General features: G+C 44.4%; 1 protein-coding gene across 1 annotated transcript in view; it reads right to left on the bottom strand.

Annotated features, from left to right (window-relative positions):
* LOC129825670 (neurexin-3b-beta-like) overlaps positions 1-17,605 on the bottom strand; it is a 108,002-nt gene that overhangs the window by 5,954 nt on the left and 84,443 nt on the right. Inside the window, exon 7 of the mRNA XM_055885857.1 lies at positions 15,341-15,419. Within this exon, the coding sequence (XP_055741832.1) occupies positions 15,341-15,419 (79 nt within the window). The remainder of the gene's footprint in view (positions 1-15,340; positions 15,420-17,605) is intronic.

Here is a 17,605-nt window from a genome sequence, read left to right on the forward strand (position 1 = left end):
GAAACACCATGGGTGATATACAACCCACATTATGTGGCGTAGACTTCAAATTATAACATTCATCAAATGAATGTCTACTTTTAGTAAATGTATAGTTCAGTTTTATGTTAATGCATAACCAACAGCCTTCGCTTGACAGGTACACACAGTGTTCAGAGGAAGTTCCACAAGAGGGCTCAAGGAGTTGGGGCTTTCCATGCCCTATTGGGATGTGATAAGAAGTTGGGGCTATCCATGCCCTATTGGGATGTGATAAGAAGTTGGGGCTTTCCATGCCCTATTGGGACGTGATAAGGAGTTGAGGCTATCCATGCCCCATTGTGACGTGATAAGGAGTTGGGGCTTTCCATGGCCTATTGGGATGTGATAAGAAGTTGTGGCTTTCCATGCCCTATTGGGACGTGATAAGAAGTTGTGGCTTTCCATGCCCTATTGGGATGTGATAAGGAGTTGGGGCTTTCCATGCCCCATTGTGACGTGATAAGGACATTTATTTTAGATCTAAAGTCCTGGTTCCTCTGGAATAGTCCTGTGAAACACGTGATTGGATTATATTGTCTGCTTAGGCTAATAACTATGAAAGAGCTGTAATATCTATGGGGCGGTATATATCTTGGTATAACCGACAACCCTGGATCACCCCTAAGCCTAGGTGTGTAGTCTAGAGACAATGTAGTCTGCTCTACACTCAAATGCAGTGTCCCTGTTCCTATTGTGTGGCTATGGTAATGTTTTCATCAGACATCGGCTACCTGCCCTGTTGGATAAACAGTAACGTCGCTCACTAAGTGATTTCAGAGAGGAGGAGGATATGTTTCTCTCCGTCTGCCCTGTATCGTCTTGTCCTTGTTTACATCTATCCACTCACCCCTTCATTCCTGAACGCCTAAAAGCTTTTGGCAATTGTTAGCTTTCCAGCTAGATCAACAAAACCTTTGCATACCATCCAATCCAAAGGGAGCTGCCTGGTTGTGAGAGGTGTATGTGTGTGTGTGTGTGTGTGTGTGTGTGTGCGCGTGCGTGCATGCGTGCGAGTGAGTGAGTGATAGAGAGAAAGGGGCTCAAGGAAGAAAAAGCCTGCCAGAGGACCTTGACATTTTAGTAAACACTTTGATCTTCTAACGTTGGCTCTAGTACCAGCGTTGCACATTTCAGTGGTTCACCTCAGTGCAAACACTGCACATTCTAATTGGTTTGCTTAAAGAGACGCTGTTTGTTTTGATTTCTCTGTTAATGTCAAAATGTATTGGCTTTGTGGACTAATGTCAAGATGGACTGGCTTTGTGGACTAATGTCAAGATGGAGGGCTTTGTGGACTAATGTCAAGATGGATTGGCTTTGTGGACTAATGTCAAGATGGACTGGCTTTGTGGACTAATGTCAAGATGGATTGGCTTTGTGGACTAATGTCAAGATGGAGGGCTTTGTGGACTAATGTCAAGATGGACTGGCTTTGTGGACTAATGTCAAGATGTAGGGCTTTGTGGACTAATGTCAAGATGGATTGGCTTTGTGGACTAATGTCAAGATGGACTGGCTTTGTGGACTAATGTCAAGATGGACTGGCTTTGTGGACTAATGTCAAGATGGAGGGCTTTGTGGACTAATGTCAAGATGGACTGGTTTTGTGGACTAATGTCAAGACGGATTGGCTTTATGGACTAATGTCAAGATGGACTGGCTTTGTGGACTAATGTCAAGATGGACTGGCTTTGTGGACTAATGTCAAGATGGACTGGCTTTGTGGACTAATGTCAAGATGGAGGGCTTTGTGGACTAATGTCAAGATGGACTGGTTTTGTGGACTAATGTCAAGACGGATTGGCTTTATGGACTAATGTCAAGATGGACTGGCTTTGTGGACTAATGTCAAGATGGACTGGCTTTGTGGACTAATGTCAAGATGGAGGGCTTTGTGGACTAATGTCAAGATAGACTGGCTTTGTGGACTAATGTCAAGATGGACTGGCTTTGTGGACTAATGTCAAGATGGAGGGCTTTGTGGACTAATGTCAAGATGGACTGGCTTTGTGGACTAATGTCAAGATGGATTGGCTTTGTGGACTAATGTCAAGATGGATTGGCTTTGTGGACTAATGTCAAGATGGATTTGCTTTGTGGACTAATGTCAAGATGGAGGGCTTTGTTTACTAATGTCAAGATGGAGGACTTTGTGGACTAATGTCAAGATGGACTGGCTTTGTGGACTAATGTCAAGATGGAGGGCTTTATGGACTAATGTCAAGATGGATTGGCTTTGGACTAATGTCAAGATGGACTGGCTTTGTGGACTAATGTCAAGATGGACTGGCTTTGTGGACTCTTGTCAAGATGGATTGCTTTGGTGGACTAATGTCAAGATGGAGGGCTTTGTGGACTAATGTCAAGATGGACTGGCTTTGTGGACTAATGTCAAGATGGAGGGCTTTGTGGACTTTTGTCAAGATGGACTGGCTTTGTGGACTAATGTCAAGATGGAGGGCTTTATGGACTAATGTCAAGATGGATTGGCTTTGGACTAATGTCAAGATGGACTGGCTTTGTGGACTAATGTCAAGATGGACTGGCTTTGTGGACTCTTGTCAAGATGGATTGCTTTGGTGGACTAATGTCAAGATGGAGGGCTTTGTGGACTAATGTCAAGATGGACTGGCTTTGTGGACTAATGTCAAGATGGAGGGCTTTGTGGACTTTTGTCAAGATGGAGTTGGTTTGTGGACTAACGTCAAGATTGGGTCTTTGTGGGCTTTGTGTTAAGCATCGCTTCCTTTAGTACAGTAACCCTGAAGGTACACAACTCCCTGACCTGTCAGTTCCTTTCTCTCTCAGACCCCCCCCCCCCCCCCCCCCCCCAGACTAAATAGGGAAGCGGTGTTATGTACTAACGTCTTCTGTGATGACATAGTCCTTTAAACAGAGTGGTCCTTGATCAGACAGACGCAGAGTAATGTAGGATGCGTCAGACTAGACGAGACAAAAGCAGCTTAAACAAAACAGTCCTCACCACCCACCTCAGCATCCGGAGGTATGCAGATGCAGTGTGTATGATGATGAAAATCTCAAAGCAGCAGTTTCTGTCTTACTCCCTTTCCCCCTCTCTCTTCTTTTCTTCTCTTCCTGTCCCCCTCTCTCTTCTCTTCCTGTCCCCCTCTCTCTTCTCTTCCTGTCCCCCTCTCTCTTCTCTTCCTGCCCCCTCTCTCTTCTCTTCCTGTCCCCCTCTCTCTTCTCTTCCTGTCCCCCTCTCTCTTCTCTTCCTGTCCCCCTCTCTCTTCTCTTCCTGTCCCCCTCTCTCTTCTCTTCCCGTCCCCCTCTCTCTTCTCTTCCCGTCCCCCTCTCTCTTCTCTTCCTGTCCCCCTCTCTCTTCTCTTCCTGTCCCCCTCTCTCTTTTCTTCCTGTCCCCCTCTCTCTTCTCTTCCTGTCCCCCTCTCTCTTCTCTTCCTGTACCCCTCTCTCTTCTCTTCCTGTCCCCCTCACTCTTCTCTTCCTGTCTCTTTGTCTCTTTATTTTCTGACTAATCTCCGTGTCCATCCAGCGTTTGCTAAGACCTCGGAATAGAGATGAGTCCCATCAGGAAGGCAGCGCGACGGGTTTTAGCGGCTGTGACAGCACAGAGAGACAGATGGCAGACAGGCAGGCAGCACACAGGCACTCACCCAGACGCGACCACAGTGACTGACTCAGTGGGATTTTACAGGGCTGGCTAAAGATTGTGTGTGAGTAGTCGTTTTCAGACCTTAAATCCCGTTGTGCCTGAGGCCTACTACAGCAGATTCATTCAACTCTGGCTCGGCAGGGAGAGAGATGATTACCAGAGAGAGAGAGAGTGAGAGAGCGAGACCAACAACACAACACTTTCTAACAGAGTATTTCAAGGGACATACTGCACCTGGGCTTATTATAATATACAGGTGCATCGTGGGAAAGTTTGAGCTTTCTACCAAGCAAAGCACACTGATCCTATCATCTATGGGGCACAAACTAGACATGCACAAGTTTCTGTCTTTTCACCTTGAGGTGAATCTCACTAGCATACATCTAAGAGAAGCGGCGTTATTTACTAACATCTTCTGTTATGACGTCATCCTTTAAACAAAGTGGTCTATGTTGAGACAGAAGCAGAGTAATGTAGGATGCGTCAGAACATAACAGTCCTCACCACCCACCTCAGCATCCGAAGGTAGGCAGATGCAGTGTGGATGATGATGAAAATCTCAGAGCAGCAGTTTCTGTCTTACCACCTTTCTTCTTATTTTCTTCTCTATCTGTCCCCCTCTCTCTTCTCTTCTTCTGTATCTGTCCACCTCTCTCTTCTCTTCTTCTCTATCTGTCCCCGTCTCTCTTCTCTATCTGTCCACCTCTCTCTTCTCTTCTTCTCTTTCTTTCTTTCACTCTCTATTTATTTTCTCTTTCTTTTCTGAAGATTTCCCTTCACTGGAACTAAGGGGCCTGAACTATGGAAAGAAGCCCCACAACATTATTCCTCATCCACCTAACTTTACAGTTGGCACTATGCATTGGGGCAGGTAGCATTCTCCTTGCATCTGCCAAAATCAGGTTAGTCCGTCGGACTGCCAGATGGTGAAGCGTGATTCATCACTCCAGAGAACGCGTTTCCACTGCTCAAGAGACCAATGGCGGCGAGCTTTACATCACTCCAGCCGGCGCTTGGCATTGTGCATGGTGATCTTAGGCTTGTGTGCAGCTAATCGGCCATGGAAACCCATTTCATGAAGCTCCCTACGAACAGTTATTGTGTTGACGTTGCCTCCAGAAACAGTTTGGAACTTGGTAGTGTGTAATGCAACCAAGGACAGACCTATTTTTACACGCTACGTTTCAGCACTCGGAGGTCCCATTCTGTGAGCTTGTGTGGCCTACCACTTCACGGCTGAGGCGTTGTTGCTCCTAGACGATTCCACTTCACAAAAACGCCACTTCCAGTTGACCGTAGCAGCTCTAGCAGGGCAGAAATTTGACGAAATGACTTGTTAGAAAGGCGGCATCCTATGACGGTGCCACGTTGAATGTCACTGAGCTCTTCAGTAAGGCCACTCTACTGCCAATATTTGTCTATGGAGATTGCATGGCTGTGTGCTCAATTATATACACCTGTCAGCAACGGATGTGATTGAAACAGCCGAGTACACACATTAAGGGGTGTACAAATACTTCGGAAAGTATTCAGACTCCTTGACTTTTTCCACATTTTGTTAGGTTAACTTCTCTAGGGTAGGGGGCAGCATTCGGAATTTTGGATGAAAAGCATGCCCAAATTAAACTGCCTGCTTCTCGGGCCCAGACGATACCATATGCATATAACTGGTAGATTTGGATAGAAAACACTCTAAAGTTTCCAAAAACTGTTAAAATAGTGTCTGTGGGTATGACAGAACTGATTTGGCAGGCGAAAACCTGAGAAAAATCCATTCGGGAAGTCGTTTTTGGGGGGGGTTTGTAGTTTTCTATTCAATGCCATTACAGTATCCATTGGCTTAGGACTCAAATTGCAGTTCCTATGCCTTCCACTAGATGTCAACAGTCTTTAGAAATTGTTTCAGGCTTCTATTCTGAAAATGGGGAAGTAAGAGCAGTCTGAATGAGTGGACCCTAAAGTGTCACAGAGCTTTTTCATGCGCAAGACCGAGAGAGTGCCTTTCTTGTTTACCTTTTAAATTGACGACGTTATTGTCCGGTTTAAATATTATCAATTATTTAGGCTAAAAACAACCTGAGGATTGAATATAAACATAATTTGAAATATTTCTATGACATTTACGGATACAATTTGGATTTTTTGTCTGCCTGTTTTGACTTCGTTTGAGCCTGTGGATTACTGAAGAAAACGCGCAAACAAAACAGAGGTTTTTGGATATAAAGAGACTTTATCGAACAAAAGGAACATTTATTGAGTAAATTAATGTCTGCTGAGTGTAACTATATGAAGATCATCAAAGGTAAGGGATTCATTTTATCTCTATTTCTGACTTGTGTAATTCTTCTACTTGGCTGGTTACTATTTGTAATGATTTGTCTGCTGGGCTATGTTCTCAAATAATCGTAAGGTATGCTTTCGCCGTAAAGCATTTTTTAAATCCGACACCGTGGTTGGATTCACAAGAAGTTAATCTTTAAACCTATGTAAAATATGTTTTGTTTTCTGAATTTTTATAATGAGCATTTCTGTATTTGAATTTGGCGCCCAGCAGTTTCTCTGGCTGTTGAAGAGGTGGGACGCTAACGTCTCACGTACCCAAGAGAGGTTAAAGCCTTATTCTAAAATTGATTAAATTGTGTTTTTTACACACAATACCCCATAATGACAAAGCAAAAACAGGTTTTTATTGTTTGCAAATGTAATTCAAATAAAAAATGGAAAAATCAAATTTACATAAGTATTCTGACCTTTTACTCAGCAACTTTATTGAAGCACCTTTGGCAGCGATTACAGCATAGAGTCTTCTTGGCTATGACGCTACAAGCTTGGCACACCTGTATTTGAGGAGTGTCTTCCATTCTTCTCTGCATATTCTCTCAAGCTCTGTCAGGTTGGATGGGGAGTTTTGCTGCACAGCTATTTTCAGGTCTTGGCCACTCAAGGACATTCAGAGACTTGTCCCGAAGCTACTTCTGCGTTGTCTTGGCTGTGTGCTTAGGTTCGTTGTCCTGTTGGAAGGTGAACCTTCGCCCCAGTCTGAGGTCCTGAGCGCTCTGGAGCAGGTTTTCATCAAGGATCTCTGTACTATGCTCCTTTCATCTTTGCCTCGAGCCTGACTAGTCTCCCAGTCCATGCTGCTGAAAAACATCCCCACAGCATGATGCTGGCACTACCATGGTGCCAGGTTTCCTCCAGACATGACGCTTGGCATTCAGGCCAAAGAGTTGAATCTTGATTTCATCAGACCAGAGAATCTTGTTTCTCATGGTCTGAGCGTCTTTAGGTGCCTTTTGGCAAACTCCAGGCGGGCTGTCATGTGCCTTTTACTGAGGTGTGGTTTCCGTCTGGCCACTCTATCATAAAGACCTGATTGGTGGAGTGCTGCAAAGATGGTTGTCCTTCTGTAAGTTTATCCCATCTCCACAGAGGAACTCTGGAGCTCTGTCAGAGTGACCATCGGGTTCTTGGGCACCTCCCTGACCATGGCACTTCTCCCCCGATTGCTCAGTTGGTCATACAGCCAGCTCTAGGAAGGGTCTTGGTGGTTCCAAACTTGTTCCATTTAATAATGATGGAGGCCAATGTGTTCTTGGGGACCTTTAATGATGCAGAAGTGTTTAGGTACCCTTCTCCAGATCTGCGCCTCGACACAATCCTCTCAGAGCTCTACGGACAATTCCTTCGACCTCATGGCTTGGTTTTTGCTTTGACATTTTCGCTTTGTCGTTATGGGATATTGTGTGTAGATTGCTGAGGATTTTTTTAAAATGTAAAACATTTTTGAATGAGCCTGTAACTTAACAAAATGTGGAAAAAGTCAAGGGGTCTGATTACTTTCCGAAGGCACTGTATAGTATATCTGGGATGTTTTTCTGTCAGGTGTCCTGTCCCTTTACAGGAGAGTGTGGCAGATAGGTCTTAATTCGTCATCATGAGGCTGGCTGGGTGCACTCCTGCATTTTAAATTGGCATCCTCCAGCCAGCCACGACGTCCTAACGCAGCCCTGCGAGTCCCGTATGCCGGTCAATTTGTCGACTGGCCATTAAGCTCTCCCTCCCACTCCATTGACATGTGCCAGCTGAATAACCTTTAAACTGATCTAGGGCCTGCATTGACGTGACAGCCGGCCCGATGGGACCTAACAACGCCAGAGCCAGCCAACCAAGGCCCGACGCAACACAGCTAGTTGAGAGAGGGAGTCATTGATCTACCCCTCTCATAGTTCACTCTCTCCACTGGTTTCATCACCCCTGTTTTCCCTCCCGCCTCGTGTTAAAGAGACATGCAGAATTAGGTTAGGTCTCCATTAGATTACCGGGCCTATTGGGTTAGGTCTCCATTAGATTACCGGGCCTATTAGGTTAGGTCTCCATTAGATTACCGGGCCTATTAGGTTAGGTCTCCATTAGATTACCGGGCCTATTAGGTTAGGTCTCCATTAGATTACAGGGCCTATTCATCAGTCGTTAATCTAAATGCTCATGTAGTAACATTTCATGAGGTTTTATTGCATGTGGTTTGTCTTGTGCTGCTAGATGTCTTTGTTTTATGGGGGCGTTGTTAGACTGACACTGTTGTGAAGTAAACTATCTACCTGTCGCTCTGCTCTTTTTCTTCTTTGAAGAATAACGTACAATGTTGCTAATGTTGCACTGGATAAGACTGTCAGCTAAGTGACTAAAATGTAAATGCAAAATGCAATGAATCGCTAAGACAAGCCAAGGCAGAATTAGTTCCCTAACCAAAGTGACTGATTACCTGCAGAATAATGATGAGGTTTCACTAGACACCTGAACAGCATGTGGATGTCGTGGTTGATCAATCAATTGGTCAAGTAGTCAAGTGACTTACATCTGACAGAGTTGGTTGATAAGGAAGTTAGTTAGGGGAAATGTGCTTAATTATGTTATCATCTACTCATTGAATTGGTACATAGCACAACTGTGGTTCTTGAAATGGAGTCAGCCGCAGGTGTAGAATATTCTTGGCAATGTTCCTTATTTGCCTTCTTGTGGAACTCTCTCAGGATCAGAGGGTAGGTTCAGGTTTAGACAGTTTTCAAACATAGACAAAACAATCACAGACAAACAGTAAGAACAGACACAACAGGTTGGCAGACGTACACAGACAGACACAAAAACACTACAGACACGGTAACCAACACGACAAGAAGCAGGAGGGGGAGCAGTGGCGGGGTACCCATCACTGCTGCCCCGGGCAGGGCGAGGCAAGGTTAACCTGAGAGCAGAGTTGTAGGTGGAGGTAGAAGCACACAAAATGGCCGCCAATCAAATCCCAGCATGCATTAGCAAGAAGGAGGAGGAGTCACCGAGGTAGTTAGTCTTGTAGTCTACTGTATAGACATGCAACAAATGCCTTCTACTGGCAGCAACATATATTGAATAGAAAAACAGATATACTTTGCGGCAATAAAATAATTTTTATGCCATCTGCATTCAAAACCGACATGTTTATGCAGAAAGGCTGAGAGAAAGAAGGCAGGCTTGGGGTTGGGTGAGGGGAGGGCGGGCGGGCGGGCGGGCGGGGAGTCATTCTTTCAGACACAACTTTCTTGAGACAGAATGGGGTAGCCTGCACAAGGCCCAAAAAAAGTACGATGGCAAGAAAATATTTTGTTGCCTTTCATTTCCTGTGTTGTAAATGGAAAATAGGGTATGTTTCAGAATCAGCCTTTAATAATGGCACAGAAAACATCAACAAGAAGATGAGTAGGAGTACTCTTGTTTCACTTTCATCCACCAAGATATCATGCGGCACAAGATGATGCAAAGGGGAGGGATCAGCTCTATCCTGGTAGATGGACGGATGAGGAGAACAAAATCAACAAAACAAAAAAATCAATAAGTCCGGACAACTCAAATCATAAGCAAAAGAACAGTAAGTCAGAAAGGGTACAGAAGAGGAGAGATGTCCAGAATACACTTCACTATGGAAAATAAAAAGATTCAAACATAAAAGAAACAAAACAAAACAATGTCATGCAACTGTTCATAAAACCTGAAGCAGGGGGGGCAGAATGAGGGTATGAATGTCTGTGTCTACATAGTGAGATGCATGTATGACTGTATATGACTAAATGTAGTTTATTGTTACCCCTACAGTATGCCTCCATGAGGGGGTTCCAAGTTAACTAAACTCTGACTGACAAGTTCAGAATATACTGAACTTACTTACTCAAACTTTTGCTTCTGAGAATACTTGGGATTTAAGTTTTGGAAGTTAAACTTTTAAATTGTTCAAGCTGTCCGCCATGTCCTTAGGTAAACAAAGTCATTACAACTTCATGCATTGAGATAACATAAAGCTATCATATTCATTGAGATAACATACAGCTATCATATTCATTGAGATAACATAAAGCTATCATATTCATTGAGATAACATAAAGCTATCATATTCATTGAGATAACATAAAGCTATCATATTCATTGAGATAACATACAGCTATCATATTCATTGAGATAACATAAAGCTATCATATTCATTGAGATAACATAAAGCTATCATATGCATTGAGATAACATAAAGCTATCATATTCATTGAGATAACATAAAGCTATCATATTCATTGAGATAACATAAAGCTATCATATGCATTGAGATAACATAAAGCTATCATATGCATTGAGATAACATAAAGCTATCATATTCATTGAGATAACATAAAGCTATCATATGCATTGAGATAACATAAAGCTATCATATGCATTGAGATAACATAAAGCTATCATATGCATTGAGATAACATAAAGCTATCATATGCATTGCTTTACAGATAAAATCTTAAGGGCCACATAAAAAAAAAACATTCCTACTAAAAGCCTTAATCACAATTCCTTTAGCCAACGATACGACATAAGGTTACAAAGCTCTAGAGATTGTAAACTGTAGAATTACTTCCTTATCCACTGCACACATATTCAGAAACCTCTTTCAATACGGAAATATAGAAATCATTAAATGAAATATATCATTATCTAAGCCGAATCGCTGATTCATTATCTCCTACCAGGGATAACAGAATAGACCAATACATCGTTTTCAGTTGGTATTAATGAAAACTGATTTACATTGTGCTGAGAAAAAAGTGAACATATGTTTGATAATTAGCCCAGGCACATTTAGGCAGATTACCTTGGAATTAATTAGTGTTCTATGATGGCATTTGGAAGGACAGCCCACTATTACATTTTTTTAGATCGCTAGAGAATGACTTCCACAGGAGGGGAAAGAGAGGGAGAATTACATCCACAGGAGAGGAAAGAGGGGGAGAATGACTTCCACAGGAGGGGAGAGAGAGGGAAAATGACTTCCACAGGAGGGGAGAGAGAGGGAGAATGACATCCACAGGAGAGGAAAGAGGGGGAGAATGATTTCCACAGGAGGGGAGAGAGAGGGAGAATGACTTCCACAGGATGGGAGAGAGGGGGAGATTGACTTCCACAGGATGGTAGAGAGGGGGAGAATGACTTCCACAGGACGGGAGAGAGGGGAGAATGACTTCCACAAGAGGGGAGAGAGTGGGAGAATGACTTCCACAGGAGGGGGAGAATTACTTCCACATAAGGGGTAAGAGGGGGAGAATGACTTCCACAGGAGGGAAGAGAGAGGGAGAATGACTTCCACAGGAGGGAGGAGAATGACTTCCACAGGTGACGAGAGAGAAGTGGAGAAAGACTTCCACGGGAGGGGAGAAAGGGGGAGAATGACATCCACAGGAGGGGAGAGAGGGGGAGATTGACTACCACAGGATGGTAGAGAGGGGAAGATTGACTTCCACAGAATGGTAGAGAGGGGGAGATTGACTTCCAGAGGAATAGACTGACTTCCAAAGGAGGGTGGATAGGGAGAGAATGACTTCAACAGGATGGTAAAGAGGGGGAGAATGAATTCCACATGATTGTAGAGAGGGGGAGAATGACTTCCACTGGAGAGGAGAGAGGGGATAATGACATCCACAGGAGGGAGGAGAATGACTTCCACAGAAGGGGAGAGAGGGATAATAACATCCATGAGAGAGGGAGAGAATGACTTCCAAAGGAGGGGAGACAGAGGGAGATTGACATCCACAGGATGGCAGAGAGGGGAGAATGACTTCCACAGGATGGTAGAGAGGGGGAGAATGACTTCCACAAGAGGAGAGAATGACTTCCACAGGAGGAGAGATAATGGGAGAATGACTTTCACAGGTCAGTAGAGAGGAGGAGAATGACTTCAACAGGAAGGGAGAGAGGGGGATAATGTTTTCCACAAGAAGAGAGAGGGGGAGAATGACTTCCACAAGAAGGAAGAGAGAGGGAGAATGACTTCCACAGGGAGGGGGAGAATGAATTCCACAAGAGAGAGAGAGGGGGACTGACTTCCACAGGGAGGGGGAGAATGAATTCCACAAGAAGGGAGAGAGAGGGAGAATGACTTCCACAGAAAGGGAGCGAGGGGAGAATGACTTCGACAGGAAGGGAGAGAGGGGGAGAATGACTTCCACAGGATGGTAGAGAGGGAGAGAATGACTTCCACAGGATGGTAAAGAGGGGGAGAATGAATTCCACATGATTGTAGAGAGGGGGAGAATGACTTCCACTGGAAGGGAGAGAGGGGGAGAATGACTTCCACAGGAAGGGAGAGAGGGGGAGAATGACTTCCACAGGAAGGGAGAGAGGGGGAGAATGACTTCCACAAGAGGAGAGAGGGAGAGATTGACTTCCACAAGAAGGGAGAGAGGGAGAGAATGACTTCCACAGGAAGGGAGGGAGGGAGAGAATGACTTCCACAGGAAGGGAGAGAGGGAGAGAATGACTTCCACAGGACTGGAGAGGGGGGAAATGACTTCCACAAGAGTGGAGAGAGGGAGGAAAATTACCTCCACAAGAGTGTAGAGAGGGAGGATAATGACTTCCACAATAGGGGAAAGAGGGAGAGAATGACATCCACATGAGGGGAGAGGTGGAGAACGACTTCCACAGGAGGGGAGAAGTGGAGAACGACTTCCACAGGAGGGGAGAGGTGGAGAACGACTTCCACAGGAGGGGAGAGAGGGGGAGTATGACTTCCACAGGAGGGAAAGGGAGGGAGATAGAATGACTTCCACAGGAGGTGAGAGGTGGAGAACGACTTCCACATGAGGGGAGAGAGGGGGGGTATGACTTCCACAGGAGGGGAGAGGTGGAGAACGACTTTCACAGGAGGGGAGAGAGGGGGAGTATGACTTCCACAGGAGGGACAGGGAGGGAGATAGAATGACTTCCACAGGAGGGGAGAGGTGGAGAACGACTTCCACAGGAGGGGAGAGAGGGGAGTATGACTTCCACAGGAGGGAAAGGGAGGGAGATAGAATGACTTCCACAGGAGGGGAGAGGTGGAGAACGACTTCCACATGAGGGGAGAGAGGGGGAGAATGACATCCACAGGAGGGGAGAGATGGAGAACGACTTCCACAGGAGGGGAGAGAGGGGGAGTATGACTTCCACAGGAGGGTCAGGGAGGGAGATATAATGACTTCCACAGGAGGGGAGAGGTGGAGAATGACTTCCACAGGAGAGGCAAGAGGGGGAGAATGACTTCCACAGGAGGGAGGAGAGGGGGAGAATGACTTCCACAGAGATTCAGGAGAGGGGAGAGCGAGAGAGGCCCTTCACACAATAGTCATAGAGTTTGAATATTCAATAGTCTGCCGGAACATTGACCAACCACAGAACGGTGACTTGAATGGGAATGTCTGTTCTGGGTAGTTTATGTCTATGCTGGTTCACATTGTACCAGGCAATATTTGTTAGTAGTTATTCATTTTCAGGACAATTAGGAGTGTATCAGGCAGTATTTGTTAGTAGTTATTCATTCTCAGGACTAGTAGGAGTGTATCAGACAGTATTTGTTAGTAGTTATTCATTCTCAGGACAATTAGGAGTGTATCAGACAGTATTTGTTAGTAGTTATTCATTCTCAGGACTAGTAGGAGTGTATCAGACAGTATTTGTTAGTAGTTATTCATTCTCAGGACTAGTAGGAGTGTATCAGATAGTATTTGTTAGTAATTATTCATTCTCAGGACTAGTAGGAGTGTATCAGACAGTATTTGTTAGTAGTTATTCATTCTCAGGACTAGTAGGAGTCAATTAGACAGTATTTGTTAGTAATTATTCATTCTCAGGACTAGTAGGAGTGTATCAGATAGTATTTGTTAGTAGTTATTCATTCTCAGGACTAGTAGGAGTCAATTAGACAGTATTTGTTAGTAATTATTCATTCTCAGGACTAGTAGGAGTGTATCAGACAGTATTTGTTAGTAGTTATTCATTCTCAGGACTAGTAGGAGTCAATTAGACAGTATTTGTTAGTAGTTATTCATTCTCAGGACTAGTAGGAGTGTATCAGACAGTATTTGTTAGTAGTTATTCATTCTCAGGACTAGTAGGAGTCAATTAGACAGTATTTGTTAGTAGTTATTCATTCTCAGGACTAGTAGGAGTGTATCAGACAGTATTTGTTAGTAATTATTCTTTCTCAGGACTAGTAGGAGTGTATCAGACAGTATTTGTTAGTAGTTATTCATTCTCAGGACTAGTAGGAGTGTATCTGGATGTATTATCCTCATGACAGACAATATGATTGGCTCTGCTCTGATGGGGCTGAGCTCTGTTGGGGACATGACAGACAGCGTATCATTAATGTTAACATGCAGCAAACCGCTCCTAAACCCAAGTTGTCTCAAAACAAGTGATACGTTTCCATTTAAAATCTACTTCTTGCTCAGCTCTGGCATTATGCGTTATCATTATTATTTGACACTACTGAGAGTTATAACTCACTTCAACCTGGTGACAACTATGTGTGGTGTAGCGGGAGAGAGAGAAAAAGTCGGAGGATATCTGTTGTCTATTAGAATGTTTCAGGTAAGGCAAACCTCCAACGTATAAGGAAACAAAAGGAACAAACAGGAGAAAGAGAGGAGAGGGGGAGGACTGGGTCTGTTGTAGTTAGTCTGCTACATATCACAGTATCTATGCTGAAAGCATTTTGTTCTTTCAAAAATCATCTCAAAATGTATCCTCTGTCGAGAAGAAGCACACACACGCACAGCAAGAAACATGTCAACCATATAAAACAGGACAGATACATTTTGAAGCATCAGTGTGAACATGGAGCTTGATACTAATTTGGTACTTTTTGATTGAAAGTTTTCTCTCCTTTGAATGCTGAGAGAAAAAAATTAGTATTAACGCTTGTAACCATGTTAACGACCAAAGGCCCCACAGATAAGTGTAATTTTTATCAGAGACTATAATCGAACTGTATTATACAGACTATAACACTATAACATATGTGGGTGTGTAAAACTATGAATACATTTACTCAGAGTTTGGAGCATAAATATAACTTCAAAAGTGACTTTTCTACAGAGGGTCTGCTAAGGATTTACTTTCATCAACTTCAAAGTGCTTGGAGCTCTTTCAGCTTTCCACATATAGCGGAAACCCTCAGACTCTTACTACTGTATCTCACGGTGCTTTTAGGAAGTATTCTGAAGTTACACTTTAGGCTCCCATGGGACCTGATGCTTAGAGGAGAACGATCCTCTTTTTTTGGTTTTGGTTGCAAATCAATCAAAGGAATAAAAATAGACTGGTAGGTCTGAGCAAGCACAACTCGACACACACCCATCCCACCTGCGTGTCCGGAATCACACTCCTCCAGATCCTCGTCATCGCTGGAACACTCCGCCGACGATACTATGTCATCTGTCGTCTGCCGGGGCAAGGGAGACACCGGGACAGACAGAGAAGAGACAGCAGAGAACATGGTGAGAGGCTGCACATCACAGACAGTGGACCCATACAGTCACCTAAGTTAAATATATCTGTATGGAAGATTGACCCTACCAGAAGACAACCTAGAGAGGCAATAGAGGACTGAATATCCTACTACCATCCCACTCCACTCCAGCCTATACTAGATACCTAGACAGCCTATACTAGATATTTAGACAGCCTATACTAGATACCTAGACAGCCTATACTAGATACCTAGACAGCCTATACTAGATACCTAGACAGCCTATACTAAATACCTAGACAGCCTATACTAAATACCTAGACAGTCTGTACTAAATACCTAGACAGCCTATACTAAATACCTAGACAGCCTGTACTGAATACCTAGACAGCCTGTGCTAAATACCTAGCCAGCCTGTACTGAATACCTAGACAGCCTATACTAAATACATAGACAGCCTGTACTAAATACCTAGCCAGCCTGTACTAAATACCTAGCCAGCCTGTACTAAATACCTAGCCAGCCTGTACTGAATACCTAGACAGCCTGTACTAAATACCTAGCCAGCCTGTACTGAATACCTAGACAGCCTGTACTGAATACCTAGACAGCCTGTACTGAATACCTAGACAGCCTGTACTAAATACCTAGACAGCCTGTACTAAATGCATAGACAGCCTGTACTAAATACCTAGACAGCCTGTACTAAATACCTAGACAGCCTGTACTAAATACCTAGACAGCCTGTACTAAATACCTAGACAGCCTATACTAGATACCAACCTGTACTGGAATGTGCTTCCAGAGTATTCCGTCAGAGATTCCTGCCATATATCACCTCAAGTCAAACCTCTCATTGTGTTTATTGTTCTTCACTCTACGTGCTCTCTTCTTCCCAGCTACAGATCATTGTTTTCCTTATAGCTTTCCTCTCATTCCTCCTATTATTTAGAACCTGCTTTTCCTCTCCCCCTCTCCTCGTCTCCTCCTCTCCTCCTCTCCTCCTCTCCTCCTCTACAGTCAATGGCATCTAAGGAAGCACCCAGAGCTAGAGATCAGCCTTGCCCCACTCACATGCTGTGATGTGTGCAGCAGAGGAGGAATGGGGGACGATGGGTGTCCCAAATGGCAACCTATTCCCTATATAGTGCATTGGTCAAAAGCACTCTGGTCAAAAGCAGTGCACTGTATAGGGAATATGGTGCCATTTGGGATGTGGAAGCCAGTCTTCAGTATTCCACAATTCTGATGTATCCCCTCGCCTCACCACCTCTCTCACCCCCTCGCCTCACCCCCTCTCTCAGGCCCGTCGTATTTCAGCGTGGTGCGGCTTTGAGTGGAGCGCTTGGTGCTTAGCGAGCGTCGACTAAGAGACGTTTATTAGAAAGGACCAGCAGGGTGATAAAATAAGAGGTGTCACAGAGCAGGGTTATGATATCAGAGGGCTTATTGAGTTTGCAGAGCTGGACCACCACACTGTTACACTCTAAATATAATATAATTGACAGACTAATGAAACGCCGCGGCTGGTGCCTCCACCACCTCCACAACATCCATCTCTACAGCTGCTACTTCTAGGCCCCGCTGTCCTGATAAGACGAACACACACACACGGACTCCACGGTTACAGAGTCCATTTATTATAAATATATTCAGAGAAGGAGAGAGAGAGAGAGAGAGAGAGAGAGAGAGAGAGAGAGAGAGAGAGAGAGAGAGAGAGAGAGAGAGAGAGAGAGAAAGAAAGAGAAAGAAGAGTCGTTAAATTCTACAACCACCTAAAAGGAAGTGATTCCCAAACCTTCCATAACAAAGCAATCACCTACAGAGAAATTAACCTGGAGAAAACCCCCCTAAGCAAGCTGGTCCTGGCAAGGAGAGAGGGAGAGGGAGAGAGAGAGAAGGAGAGGGAGAACGAGAGAGTGATAGAGAGAGAGAGAGAGAGAGAGAGAGAGAGAGAGAGAGAGAGAGAGAGAGAGAGAGAGAAAGAGAGAGAGAGAGAAAGAGAGTGAGAATATAGTGAGGAGAGAGAAAGAGAGAGAGAGAACAAGAGAGAGAAAGAGGAAGAGGAAGAGAGAGAGGGTGATGCGGTGTGTTTGTGATTGTGTGTGTGGGGGGGTGGGGGGGCTGAGAGCGAACAAATAAGTAACGGAGGAAAGAAG

Source organism: Salvelinus fontinalis, chromosome 27, assembly GCF_029448725.1.
Source record: "Salvelinus fontinalis isolate EN_2023a chromosome 27, ASM2944872v1, whole genome shotgun sequence".
Classification (NCBI taxonomy): Eukaryota; Metazoa; Chordata; class Actinopteri; order Salmoniformes; family Salmonidae; genus Salvelinus; species Salvelinus fontinalis.